The following is a 20,911-nucleotide window of genomic DNA, read 5'->3' as shown; positions in this document are numbered from 1 at the left end:
AAGCTGCTTAAACCTCGTGCCAGCTGCTCTGGGCAGGGCAGATGTTGGGCTCCAGAAGGGCGGGCAGATGGGGGGAGCCTGCGGATTGGGAACAGAACCGAGCCTGGAAAGTGGGATCTGGCATTCCAGCGACAAGGGGAGGCCCTGGAAGTGTCACCTGTAAACAGATGGCCACGTTGACGCGGGAGCCGAAGGTGGTGCTGACGGCGCGGGACGAGAGCCCGATGTCCTTGAAGAGCTTGGAGAAGGACTGGGTGAGGGACACCCTGGGCCGCTCCTCTGCCACCACCACACACGTCCTCACACACGACAGGTTGATGCCCCGGGCCTGGGGAGAACAAGGATCAGGCAGGATCCCTCTCAGCAAGGGGCATTTGCTCCTTGTCCCTGGAAACGACTCGGGACACGCAGGGCAAACCCTGCTCTTGTGGTCAGGTTATTTCCTCTCTTCAGCTTCTACTTGTAATTCTTCTTCTTATTATTATTCAGGCCCAGGGCTGGATGTGCTGATCACCTGTCACCGCTCAAGAGGTGACATTTGCTCCTTATCCCTAGAAATAACTTGGGAAATGCAGGACAAACCCTGCTCTTGTGGTGAGGTTATTTCCTCTTTTCAGTTTCTAATTATTATTATTATCATCATTATTATTATTGTTGTTGTTATTCAGGCACAGGGTGTTGGTCACCTCTGTCCCCTCTCAAGAGGTGACACTTGCTCCTTATCCCTGGAAATAACTCGGGAAATGCAGGACAAACCCTGCTCTTGTGTTCAAGTTATTTCCTCTTTTCAGCTTCTATTTGCTGTTGTTGTTGTTATCATTATTATTGGTGGTGTTGTCAATAATAACAATAATTATAATAAAAGTATTTCCACCAGGAATGCAGTGACCAGCACCAGCCACATGCCCAGTGTGCTCACCTGGTGACACAGCCCTGCCACCCACAGAACCTCACAGAGGGAGCCACTGCTGCACTAAACCTCGGGCCAAAAGCCACCTCAGGCACCTCATGGAGCTATTTTTTCCCCCTTCTCTCATCTCCAAGGAGAACACACCTCCATTCAGCAGCTCCTGCCATGTGCTGTGCATCATGTGCTGGGCTGAGCCTCCACTGCAGGCTGTTACATAAGGAATCCTGCTGCAGAGCCCTGCTGGGATCCTCCCTCTGCTCAGGGCTGTCCTGGCGCTCCCTGACAGGTGATTCCTGCACTCCACACACATCTCCCTGCTCCATCCCAGCCCTTCCTCTCCCGGGGCTGCAAACCTGCTTTGCTGATTTGCCTTCTGAGCCACCCGACGGGAAAACTCGTATTAATTTACCCAACGGATCGCTCAGGAAACGCTTCTTACCTTCAGCATTTCAACTTGGTTTCCAAGTCCCTTTGTGCACAGTTCCATGACTGAATAGGAACAGAAAGTGTCCCTTATTTTATACTGGCTGACAGTAGATAACCAGAGAAAAAGGTTGGATTCCAGCTCCATAGGAGGAATTAAAACCGACTGGTGTCCAGAATACACGCTGGGAAGAACACAAAGGAGGAAAACATTTTTGTGCAGCTTGCAGTTATCTTTTAAATTAATATTTACTGTGTTTGCACGTTCCACTCCTGCCAAGCCAAAAGCAGGCTGTGGGACTCTGCAGCTGAGGCAAACTGGAGCAGCAGCATTTGAGAAATGCAGCTTCCTGTACAAGAATAACAATTTGTGCACACACTCAAATTTGTGCACAAACACTGTCAGTGAAGGAGCAGAACTGGCTCGGCCCCCCACAGAACAAAAACTCCCTTATTGCAACTTGTAATCAAGGAAGAAAGGGAAAAGAAACATTCTGGAGCCAGGAGCATTTGGCAGCACAAACAAACATAATCAGGAGGGGATAATCTGCAGGAAAAGGGAACGTGTTGTCGTGGGTTCAAAGACAAATCCCACCCCCCTCACTGTAAATCAGCCACTTTGGTCATGTCAACACGCCTGTAATTACACCCAGAGGGACCCATTTCCCATTTAGAACCAGCCAAGAGTTAATCTGCCCCTTTCCCCCCCTCTAAAATAAAGAGAATTCCTACCTGCAAAGGCACCAGAGCACGAACCCCAGCCCGCAGTAGGGGTCCAGGCAGATGGCAATCTGCCGGGAGGAGTAGAGCTCACACTGCAGCTTGATGGCCCTGCACAGGCCACTGACGGCGGCGTGGGACATCTGCAACACAGGGGGGACATCAGCCCAGGGCCCCCCCAGCACGGGCAGCTCAGGGCAGAGGTGCTTTCTGGACAGGTGTCACACCTATGGTTGTGGTCCAGGGCACGTGCTCAGCGAGACAGGGGCAGAGACACCAACAAGCCGTGACCCTCCCCATCTCCTACCCCCTGCTGCTGTACCTTCACTCCTGTGAGCATGCCCGTCGTGGAGACACTAAAATCTAGATATGCCAACATTTCAGGCGTGGGTGGCTTATAGATCTGGGCCAGTCGCTTCCTGGGCAAGTCATCTGTGCAAGAGAGGGACAAGCAGGTTAGTTTTGGTCCCTGAACTGCTGTTTGAAAGGAGAACACAACTTTCAAAAAAGCCCAGAGAGGGAGGAAAAAGCTTTCTATTAATTCTCTTTCCAAAAGAGACAGACTGGTGTACGGCAGGAGTCTTGCCAAAGCTCCCACGTAGGGAATTTATTTAGTCTCAGGAAAAGGGAGAAAAGACCAACTTGCCCTTGAATTAAGGAGATTAAAAAGTTGGCTGCAGCAAGGCTTGTCTGTACAGCCATTTCCCATGCACAGCTCAACAAATGCTCCCAGTGAACAAGGTCACAGTTAGATTCTGTCTTGGGCAGGTTTTGTAAACATTCAAACGAATTCTCCGGACCCAAATGGGGGACAGTCCCCATGGAAGTCACACAAGTTCCAGAAGCCTTTCTGCCCCACCTGTGTCGATGATGGTTGGCCAGGTTTTCACATCCACAGCTCCAGCTGCCTCCCTGGACTTGAGCAGCCTCATCAGGGTCTGGGTTGTGAGGATGCAGGCGGCTTTGCTGACCTGGAGAGACAAACACCCACTGACCAAAGCCCGGCCCAGCAGCACTGCCACTGCAAGGCCTGCTGTTCAGAGACTCTTACCATCTGCAGCCACTTTCCCTCAGCAAACCTGAGCTCCTTTCTCTGCCTTTTGCACACCCTGCTCTGCTTTTCCTTCACTGAACCCCCCGTGCAGCCCAACCTGCCCAGAACCTGCCGGAACCTTCCGAGCAGGCGAGAACGTGGCACGGCCACCTCCAGCTCCCTCTGCCCCGTCCAGCCGTGCAGGGCAGTCACTGAGCAGCTCTGGGTGGGTGCCTGGCGCCCAGGCAGGGTGAGCCCCCCCTGTTCCTCACCTCCACGATCATCCTCACGGTGGGCAGGGTCGCGGTGAGGCTCTGGGCGTGGGGCGGCCGCACGGTGACGGGCACACAGCCGGCGTACAGGCAGCCATAGAAGGCTGTGATGAGCTCAATGCCTGCAAGGACACGGCAGCTGGAGCAGGGGACACTAGGGAGGGACACCCTAAGGGACACCAGGGCGCTGCTGCTCCCCCAGGAGTTCCTTCCTGCTGGGGAAGGGGGACACTCCCGCGGCGCAGATGCGCGACACCAGCACCGAGGGCAGCACGGCAAGCTGGGGAAGCTTGGGATAAGGGGATTGGGAAGGTAAAGCACAGAAAATCATCTCCATTGCACGGGAGAAGAACATCCCGAGTGTCAGCTGACTCAGAAGTCAGTCAGGACGTGGAGCATGGTGTGGCAGGGCTGTAAGTGCACACCGGTGACCAACTCGCACCAGCAGTGAGTGTCTGTCCTGTGTTTCCACATCCCAGAGAGAAACCAGAGAAAGCCCAGGCTGCACTTCCCCAGTGAGATCCAGCCTTTCCCAAACCCCACTTACCAGGAGGATAAAGAAGCACCACATTGTCTCCTGCATTGAGATGCCCTTTGTCACACAGCACTGACGCGATTCTCTCGGCCTTCTTGTGCAGCTGAAGGCAGGTGGCCGTGCACACAGTGGTTCCCTTGAAAGGACACAAAAATGCTCAAAACAGGGGCTGGCACAACACCAAGTGGCTGCTGTGAGATCAAACCAAGCTTGCTGGGCTAGCAGGAGGCTACAGCTACGAGTTATCTCTACCTAAAGGCTGCTGGCGCTCAGTGAGCCACTTAATCCACTACGCTATCAAAGGACAGAGATGGAGTTAGATCTGCTCTAGAAAATTCTACCTTCCAGGGAGTCAAGTTCAGGTCTTCTTGCACCAGAACCTTGCCAGAATATACTCAACAGGGATACACCATTAACTGATACAGGAACCAGTGGGACCTACAAACACGCTCGGTTTTAAAATGAAGCCTCGAACCGTGAGAGTCGTTCGCTGAAGGGACCTACAGGGTCAAAGGGTCAAGTTTTAAGTTACAGATCTATGGGCAAAGGCTGATACAGAGACTAAAGAGAGGCACTGCAGAGGGCAGAAGATTTTCAAGACAGTCTCAAACCGGCACTGAGTAACACGTGGGCCTTAAAATCCAGGAGCTCAGCGCTGACCGTACCTTGGCATTCAGTAGAAGGAAGAGTGGGTGGTCAGGAGTGGCTTGAGCTCTCCACTGCAACACCTCTGTCAGGAACTGGTGCTGGAAGAGAGAGGCAGGAATTCAACACCAGCTTCTCCCTCAAGAGAAGCACCCAGCTGGAGGGGAAATCCCTCCCCCAAGCGCTGATTTACCTTTCTGACTAAATCGTTGTCTTCCAGTTGGCCCAGATCTCTGCCCTGGGCCTGAGCGATGCGCTTCCCAGCAACCAGGTTCCCCACCATCACAGAGGCAGGGCCCACGCCTGTGGAGAGAGAACAACCACCTGCAATGGGCGCTCTGGGAAAGCAGGGCCGAGGCACAAAGAGCCTGTGCAGGATCCCACCGCTCCCGGGCACGGATGCGGGAGGAGAGGGAACAAAACCCCACTGATGGAGTTCAGCAGGCACTGCTGGTCCCTGCTCATCAGCAGGGAGAATCCCAACGAGTTCAAAGGTAGGAATCAAGATTCCTGACTAACACATGCAAAGAAGAGGCCTCAAACACTCCCTACCCACAGGGCACGAGACGGGCTCTGGTCCCACGGGGAATGGGACACAGCACCCTGTTCCCGGGGCTGAGCCTCCGCTCCCCGACACCAAAAGGGCCCAAAAGGGGCTCAGGTTACCTGGCTGTTTCTGCCTGGGCTTTGGCAAGTTTGTCACACAGGTGTGTGGGCACATGAGGATGTTGCAGGGGTGCAGAGAGCCCTCCAGAAAGTGCTGTTTGGTTTGTGAGATGTGGATCCCTCCCAGCGGAGTTTTTGGCAACGTGTTGGCTGGCACGAGGGCAAGGCAGTACACACCCACTTGGTGAATGCTGTCAATGGCCTGCAGAGAGGAGAGATGGTCACTGCAGCTCCTGGCACTGCTGGAGACAGCCTGCTGTTGCTGACTGCACTGCCACTGCAAGGCAAATATCCCTGGATTTCCCAGGTGCTGGAGGAGCGGGTCAGTCACTGACATCCCATTTCACCTCTGCACCACCAGCGAGCCCTGCAGTGGGAGCCTGAAGTGCTGGCATATCCCTGCCTTTACAGCCCATTCCACAGGCACCAAATCCATTTTTAAATCTTTCATGACCAAAATCCCAAAATACCCACAAGTTGCCTGATGAATCACAGGATTCTGATCTCGGGATTGCATCCATCTGTCTCCTCTGAACCATCACACTCTGTTCCTCTCTGCCCACCTCAGCATCCAGGCATCTGATCCATTATTCACAGCACCAGGTACTTCCCTGATTTCCCTCCCCAGCTTGCACACTTCACACCCTGAATGTCATTCCCAGGAGTGACAAACATGCAGAGCAGGCAGCTCGCACAGGAAGTATTTGCTACTCGTTCTGCTTTTAGGACAACACTCATTCAGCTGGTTTAACCTTCCTCTCGCTGTCTCCCTGCTGGAATTGCACCTCCAAAGACAAGGGTGGTTTTAAAGCCACACTCTGAGCTCCACGTGATCCAGACTAAAAGCAGAACTCCAAAGCCTGAGCACAGATCTGCTCTGCAGTGCTGAGGGAACTGTTTCTCCAGGTTGGAAAGGACCCTGCCCCCAGCCCGAGGATGGCACCCCCTGCCCTGACCTGCAGCACCCTGCTCATCCACTGGAAGCTGTCCTCCTCGGACGCGTCCGGCCTCTGCTCCGCCACCACCACGATCCTCTCGTCGTAGAACACGGACACGGAGAACACGGCGATCCTAAGGGAGAGGGGAGAGCCCCAGTGGCACAAATCCCACCTTTGTCCCCTGGGGACAGGCAGCCAAGGCAGAGCTTGTGAAAATAAACACGGGGGCAAAGGCAGAGGAACAAACGTCAGGTGGTTCACGTGGAGAAGGAAAGACTGGGAAGTGTTTAAGGGGTTAATTCCATCTCCTGATGGGACTTCCACATGGCGCAGTCCCCTGTCCTCCCAACCTGCTGCCACATTCCTGTTCCAACCTGTGGCAAATCACCAAGGCAAGAAGCTTTAAAGGCACCTACATGATGGTTTAAAACCTCCCTCTGAGTCCCAGAGACACGAGCTCCAGCCCTGCCCGAGGATCTGGAAAATTATCTGCACAACTGCTAAATGAAAACCAAGTGTCTTTGGACATGAATGAAACCCTTCCTTGCTGCAGAGCACCAGCCAGCAGCTAAGGACTGAAACTCTGCAGAGACAGAGAATTCAGCTCTCCACAGTGGGAAAAAGATCAGGCCAAAAAGATCAGCAGGATCAGGCCAATTACCACCTAAATCAAAAATACATTGACTTTAACTGAGCTGCCCCAAGAGAAATCCCGAGAAAACACTCAGCAGCAGCAGCCTGTGGGTTTCTGGTGCTGACCTTCCTCTGTAAACTGTTTTGATGGACTCCACGGCCAGGCCCGTGGCCACGATGTCGTCGGCGTTGTGCCGGCGCCCGCTCACCATCAGCAGCCCGTCCATCTTCCCCACCACGAACACCAAACTGCCCTGCAGCACAAGGAGCCGCCTGTGAGTTCTCCTCGCACGCCCTCCGGCCCCAGGGGCTCCTCCCTGAGCCACGGGGGGCACGAGCAGAGGGACAGGCTCGAAGCTGCCTCACGTACCGGGCCCACGAATCCCAGCAAGCCGGAGCGGACGAAGGGCACTTCCCCCACTGGAGAGCCTGAGGAGTTCACAGGGATCACCTGCAACACAGGGGAGAACGTTGGAGGCCAGTGGATTTGCCAGAGGATACAAAAGCCTTCCCCACACCCCTTGATGTGAGCGAAGGGGAGGTGCCCCGTTGTTTCAGCAGTGTGGGAGATGTCTGTGCAAGGGGAATGCTGAATATCCCTGACTTGTAAGGAGCTTCCCAGGGTATATTTTTCAAAAAGCAACATTAACACCTCAGTTACAAACCCAAGAGATTACACAGGGCTACCATTTCTACAGAGGAAACGGGGGCAAGACCGATGCATTCTGCTGCACGTACCTCGAAAGTGTTCTTTGTCACCCCTGCCAGCCCATAATACATCATCCCTCCTGCTCGGGAGCTCACACAGATCTCACCAATCTCGTCTGTTTTACAGAGCTGGGGTGGCCCATCGGGTTTCACAATGCACATCATGCCTAGGACAGATCAGGCTTTGTTAAAACGACTGACACACTGAATGGGGACAGAAACGACAGAGCCTGGCCCTGCCCCACCTCCCCCACACATGGACCTGTTCTTCTCCTAAAACAGCCCCACAAAGGAGGAGCCTCCTGCCTGTTTTTACCTCCTGGCATCACGTGGCCAACGTCCTGGACGGTGAGAGCAGAGTTTTTATCTTCGGTGTTGACCCGGATCACCCCGAAGCTCAGCCCGTTCATGGACAGGATGGCTCTGCCTGGCAAAGGGGCCCCAGGGACTCCAGGCCTTTGAAAAACACAAAATCAATGAATAAACCCCATCAGGCCCTCGGATGGAGACACCACAGCAGCAGAAAGAGGAGTATTTCAGTGTCCCTGCTTTGCACAGTGACTCAAAACTGAGACGGGCGGGAGGAACTGCCTCCCAGAAGAGCCACGCTGATCAATCCCTAAGGAATTGAGTTCCTGGGCAGTGCAGCTCGTTATCTCACCCCGTGCTAATCCCCAGCTCCCAGGCCAGATGATTGCAGGGCTGTTTGTCACAGAAGGCAGCAACGGGCAGAGGAGCAGAAAACGTCCAGAGTGATCTCAAATCTCAGCCCAGACTCAGAACATTTATCCTGTGACCCTGGGACCCCAAACCTGGGATGCTGAACAGCTCGGCCACTCCTGGGCACGCCCAGCAAATGTCAGTGGAGTTCATTACACGCTTAAATCAACCCTGACCAAGCCATGTGTGGACAAAGCCCAGCCTGGATGAGTCAGCCCAGCAAACAGACGGCGCCGGTACCTCCGGATGGCGATGGTCATCGCTTCGGGGGAGGTGGCACAGGGACAAATCGCCTCTGGTTTGAGCCCGTGGCTCTGGAACAAGCTCAGGAAGGCATCACAGGAGGAGACAGACCCTGGGAAACAAGAAAACATGCACCAGGATCTCACACAATTCGATTTGATGCCCACCTACAGGGTGGGTCAGGAGGAGGATTCGGGAAACTACAGGAGGAAGCGGCTTCAAGGCGTGCTGGGGAGGTTTAAGTTGGATATTAAGGAAAATCTCCTCCCTGAAAGGTTGGAAAGGGCTGCCCAGGGGAGTCACCAACCCTGGAGGGAATTAAAAGACGTGTGGATGTGGCACTGGGGGACGTGGCAGTGCTGGGGAAGCAGCTGGGCTTGGTGACCCTAAAGGTCTTTTCTAATCTAAACAACTCCCTGATTTTATAAACTGCCTCCCCACTGCTCCCCACCCAGCCTCTTCCTGCACTTTGCAGGATCTCCCAGAACCCAGAGGATGGAAGGGTGGAACCCCCTCGTGCTGGGGGGGGTCCCAAGCGCTCTGAGATCCCCTCAGAGGGAGGGGGGGTGGATCCCACGGGACACCAGCTGAGCACCCCCTGCCCTGGGAGCACCAGGCTGCCCACACTCACAGGGGTTTGCACCATCAGTGACGATCAGCATCCGCAGGGAGCTCAGACTCACGTCTCTTTGGTCTCGATGGGCCATCATGGCCCAGTGCAAGTCTCGACACTTCACCAAAGCCACTTTTGCTGCAAACCAGCACAGGAACAAAGGGTAAGGACAAAGAAAAGCCTTTCACACGCGCCCCCAAATGAGGAAGTTCTCACTTAAAGCAAGGAAGCCTCAATTAACTGAGCCTGCTGAAAGGCAAAGCCAACCACGCAGTAGCATCTGCTGTGGCCTGCAGGCCACTGCCCACCACCTGAGCCAGGGTCTGTCACCCTCACAGCTCCTCCTCCAAAGGCCAGAAATCATCACCACCCTCTGCAGGTCCTCGGTGGGCCCTGGGATCAACACTCCTTTGGTTTCATCCCAGAAACTGGCTCCGAGCCAGGAGGTCCCCACCAAGTTCCCCGATGCTCACGCAGCATTTTGGGACTTATTTAGAAATAAATCAGAATTTGTGCATATTTAGAAATAAGTGGCACAGTCCCCTGCCCTCCCAACCTGCTGTCACCTTCCTGTTCCAACCCTGGAGCAGGTGGCAAATTGGTGGAATCAGCCTTGGGACACTGGTGGCAAATCACCAATGTAAGAAGGTTTATAAGTTGGGGGCTTAAAATCTGCCACTGAGTCTTGGAGGCACGAGCTCCAGCCCTGCCTGAGGAGCAGAAGGTTGCACCTACAACTGCCAAATAAAAATTTTCGGACAAGAGCGAAACCCTTTTGGCCCTGGAGGTGTGCTATGGGAGGGCAGGAAGGCGGGATCCAATGCACCTGAGATTTTCATGCCCCTCCACTCCCCCCACTGATCCTGAGAGCTCCAGGGTGGAGCTGTGGGACGTCCCGAGTTACCTTTGTGGGCGTGAACCCTCTGCACCCAGGAGAGAGGGCAGGTCTTCATCACAGAGTAGGGCACGCTGATGGTGTGCAGCTTGTTCATTACATTCTGAAAAGCAGCAGAGAGGTGGTCAGAAAGGGGCTCATAAAGCTTTCATCGAGCAGAAATAAGAGTCGCTCTCGGTCCCCATCAACCCCCACCATGAATTCACAGAGGTTTAGTGAGGATGGTTCTGTGATTCCCTTGCAGGTCTGGCAGGGAGGTTGGTTTAACAGGGAATGGTCCTCCAGCCACGGCCTCAAATGCTGCCTTTATCCCATTTCATTGACTCTTGGAATCCCAGACTGGTTTGGTCTGGAAGGGACCTTAAAGCTCATCTCATTCCACCCCCCAGGTTGCTCCAAACCTGGCCCTGGACACTTCCAGACATGGAGCAGCCACAGCTTCTCTGGGAAAACCACTCCAGTGCCCCCCAACCCTCACAGGGAGGAATTCTTTCCTAATTTCTAATGCAATCATTAACCATTCACCTCTCCTTGATGACAGAGGGCTCTGGGGATGCTCCGACTCACCGTGAGAATGCCGTGCCACAACCCTGCATCCTTCTTAAAGTCCAGCACGTTCACTATCGTTTCACCTGGCAAAAGAAAGCTGGAGCTGTGAAGTGCCACGTGCCAGGGGCAGCTGTGCCCAAAAGTGCTGCTGGAATGTGCACATGGAAGAGCCTGTCACTGCCTCATGGAAGAGCCTGTCACTGCCTCTGTCAGAGCCCTCGCTGCTGCTCCCAGCTCCTTGTTATGCAAAGCAACAACTGCACATCCACTGCTGAGCAGGAACACAGCCCAGAGAGCTGCCAGGAAATCACAGCCCAGCCTGGAACGTCCATCAGCGGGACAGGAGGGCTCGGAAGGGGAACCTCAGGAGCAGGGAAGGGGAGCAGGGAACGTCACTCGAGCCCTGACTCCCAGAAGCGATGGAAAACCCAAAGTGATGGCTTCCAAAAGGCAAACTTTGCATTTTAAAGCACTTTGACCTACAGCTCTATAAACAGTTTCGCTCGTGGATCAAGGAATTAGCTCGAATTACAAGGCAGACCAGACTAAAACCATATCCTAGGGCAGAACTCTCCGGAATCTCACCCAAGTTTTCCCATCTCCACTTCTGGGTTACCCAGAAATGCCTCACGGGACCAGAACAGCCCCAGCAAGGGGCTTTGGTATTCACACACTCTCAGGAACAGAAGTCTGGGGAGACATTTCCATGGAGGGCCAGAGGGGACTCGAGCTCATTGGGAAATGGTTTCAATTCATTTGTTCCCCTTTTGGCTCAGTAGAACAGACTCAGTAACTTCCCAGACAGGATGCAAATCCCACTTCTTATTCCTCTTCACTGTGGCTGTGAAAATGATGCAATTTTGGATGGAAGGAGATTACACTCAGCCTTCACTTCTGGGGGAGAATCAACCTGTGCTTTTTTCATTTCTTTCTTTTAAGCAGCTCTTGGTTACTCAGAGACTGCCGTGACACACGTGAGAGGCGACCACCCAAAGTGACGCTGCTGCCCCTCCGTCCCTGTGACGTTCTGTGCCCTCACCCACCTTCAGAGTAGTTGCAGGCCTGAGACAAGGCTTGGCAGTGGGCCAGCATGGCCACCCGAGACACCGTGACCCCCATGACGCTGCCCTCCTTGCTGGTCTTGTACTGCAGGAGAGAGGGGACAGTCAGGGAGGGACCTGGATCCCGGGGGTGGAGGAGATTCAATCACAAAACCCAAATTGAATCAAGTTTCCTTCCTCTGAAGCTGCTGGGACAAACCCCAAACCCACCCTCTGGCAGGGTCAGCCCTGAGGGTCGTTTCAGTGGCAAGAAAGTGGGGATTTTTAGGGAGTGAGGTGAAAATATTCTCTCTCTGGTGATTAGAACATCAAATTCAGCTCATGGAAGCCGCTTTCCATTCCCCATTCACTGCTTACCTCAATATATGCTGGCTCAGTTCCTGCTGCTGAGATGTTGGGCTGCCAGTCCTTGGGAGATTTGGAGAGATATTTCGAATCTGTCACAACCCATTTGAGCCTGGGCCAACCTGGAGCCAAAATTAAACGGCACATTAATATCAGTTTATTTGCTGAGGGATTTACATTCTGCAGGGAGGCACCAAAGCCCATCCTCTGCCCAAGTTCAGTTACACAAGCAGAGCTCCGAGCCAAGCCCAGCGACCAACCAGAAGGTTCATCTCGTTTCTCATCGGGGAGTTCAGTGGGCAACGAGGCACTTCCTCTCCATCAGGAAAGATCCCTGCAGCATTCCTAAAATTAACCTGTTGTATTGTGAATAAACTGCCTTGGAACCTGCCAAATGCCACTGAGGGGGCCTGAGGACAACCTGAGGTGGCTCCTCGTGGCTTCCAGAACCCCAAAGCCCCACCAGACACGTGGACCGATCTCAGCACACACAGTTTGGGGACAGGATCAGGAGTTGCCCCCTTTGGCCCCCCAAAAACGCCTCCAGGCTCCTGGAAGCTCCTTTCAGACAGTTCAGCTCCAGCAGAGGCACCACCAGAAGCTGGTACAGAACTGACTCACCTTTGAACTGCACAATTTCTCCGTTCTGGGTTTTTGGAAGCCCTTTCAGACACACTTCAGTGGTGAGGGCCAGAGCAATGCCACAGCTCCCCAGCAGGAAGCCAATCTGCTGCCCACCAGCATCCTGAGGGAAGAAGGGGGGGAAAAGTCACTCCTGTTCTGAGGTGACATGAAGTGAGATTCCCCCTCACCAAAATCCAGGGCTTGGTAACGCTCTGGGAACTGGGGAGGAAGAAGAAAAAGAAACAACCCACTCCCACAGACACCCAGAATCACAATCAGAGCAACCTGGCCTAGTGGGAGGTGTCCCTACCCATGGAAGGGTGGAAGGGTGGGCTTTAAGGTGCCCTTCCAACCCAAGCCATCCTGGGACTCTGTGAAACATCCCTGGCAGGATTAAAATGCACTGGATGTGAAATGCAGAGAGAACAAATGCTCCTGCCCAGCATCCAGGCACGGATCACACCCCATCCAGAGCCATTAATGGAAGCCCAGATGCTTCAAAGAGGAATCAAGAGGCAAAAAACCCCAAACCAAAACGTGTAATTACACTGAAATAACGAGAGCTCTCTGTCCCCAGGAACCAATTCCTGCTGCACAGTGATAAAAACACCCAAATGAGGAGGCTCACCCGGACACTGATTGGGCAAATCCTGCCCAGGTTTGAATTTTCCATGTGGAAAATGCTACAGTTTGTGCAGAGAAATGGAACCAAAGCTCTGTGATCCCCCAGTGTTCCCAGACCAGCTCCTGCCACAGGTTTGCCAGGAGCCTGTTTGCTTTTGTTTCCCTGAGGAAATCCCATGGTTTCCCCACAGGTCTTGACATAATTATGGCAACAACAGTGCAGAAATTCTGGCAAGGGGCAAAGAAAATGCTTTTGCTGAGCAAACAACTGGCAAGAAGTGCCCTCAGAACCTTCAGAGACACCGAGCACCTCCATCTGCAGCAGAGGCAGAGCCTGGCAGAGCCCAGCAAGGCTGGACTGAGCCCCCTCCCATCAACCAGGGGGCAGGTCCTCGCTGCCAGAGATGACCTGCAGTGAGGGAATGGGGACTGCAGCTTTCAGGAGAATGGAGCAGCCCCAGCTGCTCAGCACAGCTCTGGTCAATACGTTTTTCCACTCTGAAATGCCATTCCAGGCTCCCCAGAGGTCCTTGGTGGGTACAGGAGCTGCTCAGGCAGCACAGCTGGAGGCTGTGAAACGCCGTCAGAGGCTGATGGTCTGCCTTGGTTTCCATCCCACATCAGCCCAGGGCTCCTCCAAGTTCCAGCAACGTTACCTTTCTGGTAAGAGGTACCTCTATAGGCACTGGGATCACTTCTGCCAGGAGACAGCCATAAAATGCCACCATGAACATCACAGGGTCGTTGTTGGGATAGACAAGGGCCACCTGCAACCCACACAGGTGTGTTGTTACTCGAAACAGGAGTCAAAATCGCACGGTTCAGATCTGCAGTGACTAAAACTCGAGGAACTTTTGTGTTTTTTCACGTTTTTAGCTCCCACAGAACGTAAGGGATGGGCCTGAGCTCCTCACGGAGTGACACCACCATTCCCACATGGCCCTGCACGTGAAGGTGCTCACAGAGCCAAAAAACACAGGGATCAGACCCTGGGTCTCTCTCACACAGCTCTTCCTCAGATGGATTTCAAAGCCCAGAGATAAAAAGCTGCTCCCTGAGGAGCCAGATCCACTGCAAAATTACACCCATTCCTTTCCCAAGTAGCCTGTCCCTGGGCTCAGAGAACTGCTGGGGAAAGAACAAGATTCCTGTGCCTGTGGCAAATTAAAGCCCCTCCCAAAACCCCCTCCTTTCACTCCAGAGGCAGAACCAGGCGGCCCCAAAGCCCTTACCCTGTCTCCAGGTTTTAACACAGGCTCATTTTTGGTCCCCAGTTTATTGAGCAGGGTGTAGGCCAGCTTGAGACTCCTGCTCCACAGTTTGCCTGCAACACAGGGAACACAGATTGGCACCAGCCAGCCCAGGGGGAACAGCTCAGCTCCTGCAGCCACACCGGGGTGTCCACAACGCCCTCAAAGCCCAGGGAGGTTTTTGGGACGGGCCCCGTGCTGTCCCCACTGCTGCTCTCTGAGCAGGGGGCGGGATCTCAGGCCCCACTCACCGTATGTGAGGGTATAAACGGGCTTTCCTGTCACATCCAGGGCTGTCAGGCAGGGACACTTGGCCTGGGTGGTCCCCCAGCGCTGCAGAGCCGCTTCCAGGGCGGGGGGCCAATTGCACACCACGCCCAGGGGCTCCCCCTTCACCGGCGTCATCTGCCTGCCCTCGGGCTTGGGCTGGTTGGGGTCGGGCTGGGGAACTGAGAAAAGGCAACGCTATTTCCAGTAGATATCGGGATGTTTCCAACACAGTCCAAATATAACAATATTCCCGCTCCTTTCCCCTCTGTCAGCTGAGAGCTGAGCTGGAAGGGCACTCAAAATTAATGTCAGGGTGATGAGGAAAAGCATTTAACAACCCCAGCCCCCAAAAACAAGGCCTGGTGAGCAGTCCTCTCCCAGGGTGCTGCTTCAAGGTGTTCAACACATCAAGGGAGGAAAAGGACACCCAGAACTGGAGAAAAGGAACCCTGACAAAGTTAACAGCTGGGATGGAATCTCCAGCAAGGACAAATCCTTCTGGGGAGTTAATTCACGTGGCCTAAGCAAAACAAAGGGGTTTTAAAAAACCTACTTCAATAGTTTTGTTAAGTTTAGTGCTGAGGAGGTCCCCCCCAAAGCTCAGCAGAACAGTAAATTACTTCAAACACTGGTTTTGTGTCAGACTATTCGTGGAGGCTGCTGCAAATACTGAATGAGGGTCAACCAGGTAACGAGGGCACAAATGAGTTCAGCTCTTTGCACGTGTAACTGGAACAAGTGATGAACAAAACCATCAGCTGTGCCATTACCTTCCACGATTTCTTCAAAATCATCCACGAAGAATTCTTTCAGGGGCGGTCTTTTAGGCCTTTTCAAGGTGTTAAGCAACTGCTGGATTTTCGTGGAGACTCTGCTGCTCACAGGGACACCTGGAGGGGGGAGATTTGGGCCAATAAAAGTGTTCATGTGCCTCTTACAAACATTTACACCTCAGCTCCTTCCAGTGCAGGGCAGCAACTGGTCCAGTTTCTGTTATTAAAGCTGTGCCAGTGCAGGAGGGACATTAATTTTACATCAGCTCTCTATTAACTCAGCGGCCAGAAAATGCCATTAACAGAAATTCATTTTTTAAGGCGCTTCCTCCCTTCCAAATCCTGATTTCCACGTGCCAGCAGAGGGGGACACAGTGGGACATCAAGTGTCACCTCCTGCAGAAAGCTTTCAGTCAGACAGCTTGGAGTATCTTCAGCTTCGTGGGAGCTCAATTAGGAGTCAAGAATTACATTCTTTCTTTCTTTTCCTTTTTTCCAGGACAAAAAGCTTTTAAAAACAATTAGCCCCTCCATGCATTTGTCTCTTTTTTTTTCTTTTTTCCCCCTTTAAAAGTGGCAGAGGAGAGCCTGTTATCCCTGCCACGGCTGCCTGCAGTCCAGCACGTGGCAGGTGATGGGAATGGGTGAATCCCAGAATCCCTGAGGTGGGAAAAGCCCTCCCAGACCACGGAATCCAAGATAACCCCTGGCTGCTGGGGGGGTTCCCCTACCATCAGCAGTGTCCATGAGGCTGGAGCGGTTGGATCCCTTGTGCATCCCCTTGACGATTCCAGAGGGAGGGAGGTCGATCGCCGCCGGCCGCGCCGAGGGAGTGGAGGTAGTTGCTGTGACATCTGGGGGAACTGAGAAATTCTCTAAAAAGAGGAAGAAATCAGTTAAATCCTCCTTTTAAAGCAGGCAGAACGAGCAAAAAGCGTCAGTGTTACCTGTTAACCAACACTAAGGGTTGTTGAGCTAACAATGATGGCTGGGGTTGTTATTAATGCTAAACACTCTCATCCCTAAATGTTAAGCACATTTATCTGCTCTGGGAACCAAAAGCACAAAGTTTTGTCCGTGTCAGGAAAGTGGTTCAGCAAAAGAGAATTCCTGTTCTTGGTTTCTAAACCTTGAAGCTCAATCTTGTGACATTCAGGACTGTAAAAAAAAATAAATAATATATATATATAAAACATAAAAAAAAAAAAGAAATTTGAGATTCACGTGAGCTCTGCAATCTCCAAAGCCCTCCCTCACCTATGCACTGATTCCTCTTGCTGGAATTCTACTATTTAGCTTTTTTTGGTCAGTCAGGGCTTTCAAAAACAAACCACGTGAGAGTTTGACCAAAGCAGATCAGCAAAAATCAAGTTGGGTTTCAATTCCTTCCAGCTGGGTGGTTACAGAGCCTGTCCAGCACTGACAGAATAAATCCAACGAACAGTGGGAGCTGCTTGAAGTTGCAAGACCCTGTCCTGCCTTGGAGAGCAGGCTGGAACTGCATCCTGCAGGAATTCTCCAAGGAACTTTCTCTTAAATAAAGGGGTTTTTGCTTACATGGGATTTCTTCACACAACCCAGCGGGTTCAATCATCTGATAGGGCGAGAATATTCTATTCTGGCTTAACAGCACCAGCAACTGGTGCTTACAAAGGGAAAAAACCCAACAAATTCGAAGCTCAGAGAGTCTGAAGCCAGATCCTGCGTAATTCCCACTGAAAGGGTTTTGTGGTTGATTTCCCTTTTTCCAGGGATTAAAACCAACCCATTTCTGTATCCCTTTGGAGACACAGTGGCAAGGAACAGTTCTCATGCACTGAGCTTCTCAGATCACTGAGAAGGACCTGGATTGGTACAATCCAAACATCTGCAGGACTTTTTATTTCTCTCTCCAGAGAGATGCACAGAATTGTGTATGTGAGAGTTCCACTCACTTAAATCAGCTGTTAACCCGGGGTGAACGTGGCAAATATAATTCTGACACAGATTTAAAGCTTCTACTTTGCATAAAACACTAATTAGACAGCAGATATTCTGTAGGTGAAAAGCTGTATTACCTTAATTCGCTATGAAAGGTAACATGGCTTTCTGCATTCTCCAATTAAAAACAGCCTCTCTGCCTCAAAGACATTAATTATATTGACTGTATTTTATGGGCAATTTCCTCAGTTTCAGGAAACAGTTTGCACCCCAGCAAATAAACAAACAAAAATAACAGCAGTAAAAAAAAAAAAAAAACAACAACCCCAAAATAAATTAGTGAAACAGTTCAAACCACCAGCACTTCTATGCACTGCTCGCCCCCAAACCAGTTAAGCAGAAGCAGAGAGCACACGAAATACAGACACGTCCTGCAGTGCAGGAATCTCCTCCCCCAGCAGCTAAAAAAGGACAAACATACACAGAGCAAAAACAAACTTGGCCATTTCATACAGAAGCATCAGCAGCAAAGGAGCACCTCAGAGCCTCAGAAAACTGAGCCTGGGGTATCCAGATCTGTAGATTCTGCTCCGTCTCCTCAGGACCTGGATGCTCTGGTTGTTCCTCAGCCAGTCAGGGGAGAGCTGGGCTAAAGCTTTAACTCTGATTAACCCAATTTCTTAAGGACAGGTTCATTTGTTCACACACAGGGCGGGGTGGGGCTCGTTCTCTTTTTCTGATCTGACGCAAACAATAAAACCGTCAGGGCTCGGAGCGAGATGAGGATGGCAAACACAGCACTTCCCCACTCCACAGGCACAGACACCCCCAAGGAGCTTGTCAGGACACAGGATGGAAATGCCACTTGCACAGGGCAGCTTTGTGCCCACAGGAGCTCCCAAGAGCCGTAGACACGAAGCAACACAGTACAGAGGTTGTGCCTCCTGCTCTGTCCACACTGTCCCTGGAGCCTCCTCTGCTGCCAGAGGCTCCTGCTCCCACTGCCCCTTCTCCAACAGCCTCAAACCTTCCAAAATCCTTCAGGGGGAAAAAAAAAAACAACGTGATGGTGCAACTCCAACCAATCCTAGCAGGTTCCATCAACACCAGCTAAACCCTTGCTCCGAATTTCCCCGTGGGAATGGACAACTCCAGCTTTTATCAACACAGTCTGAACTCGAAGCGACCGTTCTGTTGGTAACCCAGCTCCTACCTATTCGAGTATTGGCAAATACATCAGCTAGTGACCCACTGGTCCCTTTGCCTTCTCCATGGGAAAGTGTAGAGGATGCTGATGAGGATGTGGATGACCCCTGAACAGATCGGTTGATCCAAGACTCAGCATTCTGTAAGCTCTGGTGCAATGCAGCAGAGAGAGCAGCCTGGCGCCTGAGCGAGCCCTCGTCCTCGGAGGCGGAAGACGTGTCTGTGTGGAAGCAGAAAGAAAATCTGACTGCTCAGGGGAAAGCACATGGCACTGAACATGCTCTTTCCAGTCACATTATCAACAGGCTTTCACAGAGGGTCTGTTTTCCACGGCTGTCACACTGGCCAAACTGTTAGAGCAGCAGATGGGTCGGTGGGAACGCACTCACCCCTGGTTTGATTCACCTCCTCAGGCAACATCCTTCCCCTGGCTTCTCCAAGCCCAGGACTTATCCCTCACTTACTTTTCCCTTCATATTCCATGATACCAGATGCTGGTTTGCCCATTCTGAGCTGGGTAGTGAGGGGTGAGTGTGGTTGTCACAGAGCAAACTCCCCGGAACAAAGCAGAGCTCGGGAAAGAGCCGTGCCAAGGCCACAGCAGAAAATGCTTTTGTCTGGGGCTCTAAATGGGGCCCTTTCAACAGCAGAAAACAAACAAAAAAGCCCAGCCCCAAAAACAAAACAGAGAAATCTGCAACAAGGAGCTGCTCCTGTGTGTCCCAGAGCACGGATACCTCGGCTGTCCCCAGGCTGTGAGCTCAGTAGACATTTACCACAAAGCCAGCACTCGGTACTTGGGATGCTGGTGCTCAACACAAACCCTCGGGTGGCTCTGGCCTAAAATTCAGGTGCTCTCAAAAGTGATTTTCTGCCTACACTCAAAGTGGTAAATGAAACTATCAAGCCATGTTCTACCCACTTGGCAGAGCGGAGTGCTGACCTTTATCCATGTGACACCCCCAGCTCGGGATGTGCTGCAGTCCTGGACGAGTGAGCACAGAGCTGAGACCCAAAGCAGACACCAGGGACGTGCACCAGCCCCCCGGGGAGAGGAGAGAAGGGAGAGAAGGAAGTGGGACAAAACAGGAGGTAGAGAGGAGGAGGAGTGACATGGCCCAGCAGAGCAGCTTCAGGGCTATGAATCCACCAGGAGATGGGAATTCATAACATTCGGATGACTTTGTCAATCCAAATGGCTGCGATGCTTCTGCACAACGAGGCACGACACAGAAAATCCACACGGACTCGTTTGGAAGCCAGAGCATTCCAGCTGCTGGGAAACAGAGGGTTATCCATGTCTGCTGCACATGCACCACACCAGACACCACGTTATCCGGGGGGGGAAAAAAAGGGGTTCTGCTGCAGCCACTACACGGGAGGGGTGGGAAAAGTCCTGCAAGTCTGGAATCCCCCCCAGGCCCCTCCGAGGTCCTTGCCCAGAAATGTTCATCACTGCAAATCCTCCTCCTGTGTGCTGAGCACTGAACCTTAACGGAATCAAGACGTGAATTACGCCACAGGAACAGGAGCGAGGGAAGCAGAGCCAGCCTCACTGCAGGCCTGGCCAGTGTGAACCCATGGAACACCCAGAGCTGGACCCACAAGGATCATCCAAGTCCAACTCCAGGCCCCGCAGAGGACACCCCCAAAATCCCACCAGGTGGTTCTTTAGGAACTCCTGGAAGAGGAGCCCCTTCCCCAGCCCTGACAGAGCTCCAGGACCAAGAGGCTCATGCTGGTGCGTGAAGAGCTGGAACACTCAGCCCGCTGCAGCCCCTGGGCTCGCCTGGTGTGAGCCCCTGGCGTGGCCAAGGCTCACCTGGGGGAGTGCAGGCGTCTGCTGGGGACTGCACGAACGTGGAGCGTCGCTTGGTGGGCATGGGCAGGGCCATCTTCTGCTCCTTGTGCTTGGCCAGCGCCGCCTGGACCGCTTCCGTGTGGATATCTGTGGACAGCAAGGGTCCCTGAAGTTTGGCAAGCTGAATGCAGGGCTTTGTGAGTCTGGAATGTTCTGGATTAGTCATTATTATATCCTTGTTGTCACCGGCAACTTCCAGAGAAACCTCAGCCCCACCAGCTCTTTCCCCTCAGCCAAAGATTATCCTAAAATATGCCTGTGCACAGTTTAAATATGCACAGAGTGTGTGCAGCCCCAGGTGCACCCAGGTCTGAGAACTGACAGTTGTCTGGTTTAGGAAAAACCTTCTGTTCCCAAACAGATGCAGATTTCATGTAAATCTTGGGAGTTTAGCTGTGGTCGTAAATACAGGCTGATTAGGAACTGAAGCAGGCTGGGACTTGAGGCTTCCATCCCCCTGCAGCCCCCAGAGCT

General features: G+C 52.7%; 1 protein-coding gene across 3 annotated transcripts in view; it reads right to left on the bottom strand.

The window, feature by feature from the left end:
- Positions 1-20,911, bottom strand: part of DIP2B (disco interacting protein 2 homolog B) — a 56,629-nt gene that overhangs the window by 6,505 nt on the left and 29,213 nt on the right. Inside the window, exons 4-32 of one of the 3 annotated variants that reach the window (XM_050330981.1) lie at positions 20,399-20,524; positions 18,584-18,796; positions 16,182-16,325; positions 15,448-15,567; positions 14,659-14,856; positions 14,390-14,481; positions 13,832-13,924; positions 12,531-12,654; positions 11,922-12,031; positions 11,547-11,649; positions 10,522-10,586; positions 9,964-10,057; positions 9,078-9,197; positions 8,444-8,558; positions 7,800-7,939; positions 7,514-7,650; positions 7,146-7,226; positions 6,902-7,029; positions 6,161-6,275; positions 5,205-5,406; positions 4,732-4,841; positions 4,559-4,639; positions 3,906-4,029; positions 3,359-3,480; positions 2,913-3,024; positions 2,376-2,485; positions 2,066-2,196; positions 1,350-1,518; positions 158-328 (exon numbers count right to left, since the gene is read on the bottom strand). In XM_050330981.1, coding sequence (XP_050186938.1) covers positions 158-328; positions 1,350-1,518; positions 2,066-2,196; positions 2,376-2,485; positions 2,913-3,024; positions 3,359-3,480; positions 3,906-4,029; positions 4,559-4,639; positions 4,732-4,841; positions 5,205-5,406; positions 6,161-6,275; positions 6,902-7,029; positions 7,146-7,226; positions 7,514-7,650; positions 7,800-7,939; positions 8,444-8,558; positions 9,078-9,197; positions 9,964-10,057; positions 10,522-10,586; positions 11,547-11,649; positions 11,922-12,031; positions 12,531-12,654; positions 13,832-13,924; positions 14,390-14,481; positions 14,659-14,856; positions 15,448-15,567; positions 16,182-16,325; positions 18,584-18,796; positions 20,399-20,524 — 3,650 coding nt within the window. Of the gene's footprint in view, positions 1-157; positions 329-1,349; positions 1,519-2,065; positions 2,197-2,375; positions 2,486-2,912; positions 3,025-3,358; positions 3,481-3,905; positions 4,030-4,558; positions 4,640-4,731; positions 4,842-5,204; positions 5,407-6,160; positions 6,276-6,901; positions 7,030-7,145; positions 7,227-7,513; positions 7,651-7,799; positions 7,940-8,443; positions 8,559-9,077; positions 9,198-9,963; positions 10,058-10,521; positions 10,587-11,546; positions 11,650-11,921; positions 12,032-12,530; positions 12,655-13,813; positions 13,925-14,389; positions 14,482-14,658; positions 14,857-15,447; positions 15,568-16,181; positions 16,326-18,583; positions 18,797-20,398; positions 20,525-20,911 lie in introns of all 3 variants that reach the window. The other 2 variants (XM_050330980.1, XM_050330982.1) reach the window with 2 other exon arrangements.

Source organism: Myiozetetes cayanensis, unplaced genomic scaffold (genome assembly GCF_022539395.1).
Source record: "Myiozetetes cayanensis isolate MyiCay16 unplaced genomic scaffold, myiCay2020 scf47, whole genome shotgun sequence".
Taxonomy (NCBI): Eukaryota; Metazoa; Chordata; class Aves; order Passeriformes; family Tyrannidae; genus Myiozetetes; species Myiozetetes cayanensis.
Note: the sequence above shows the minus strand (reverse complement) of the source record. Positions and strands in the feature narration are given on the sequence as shown.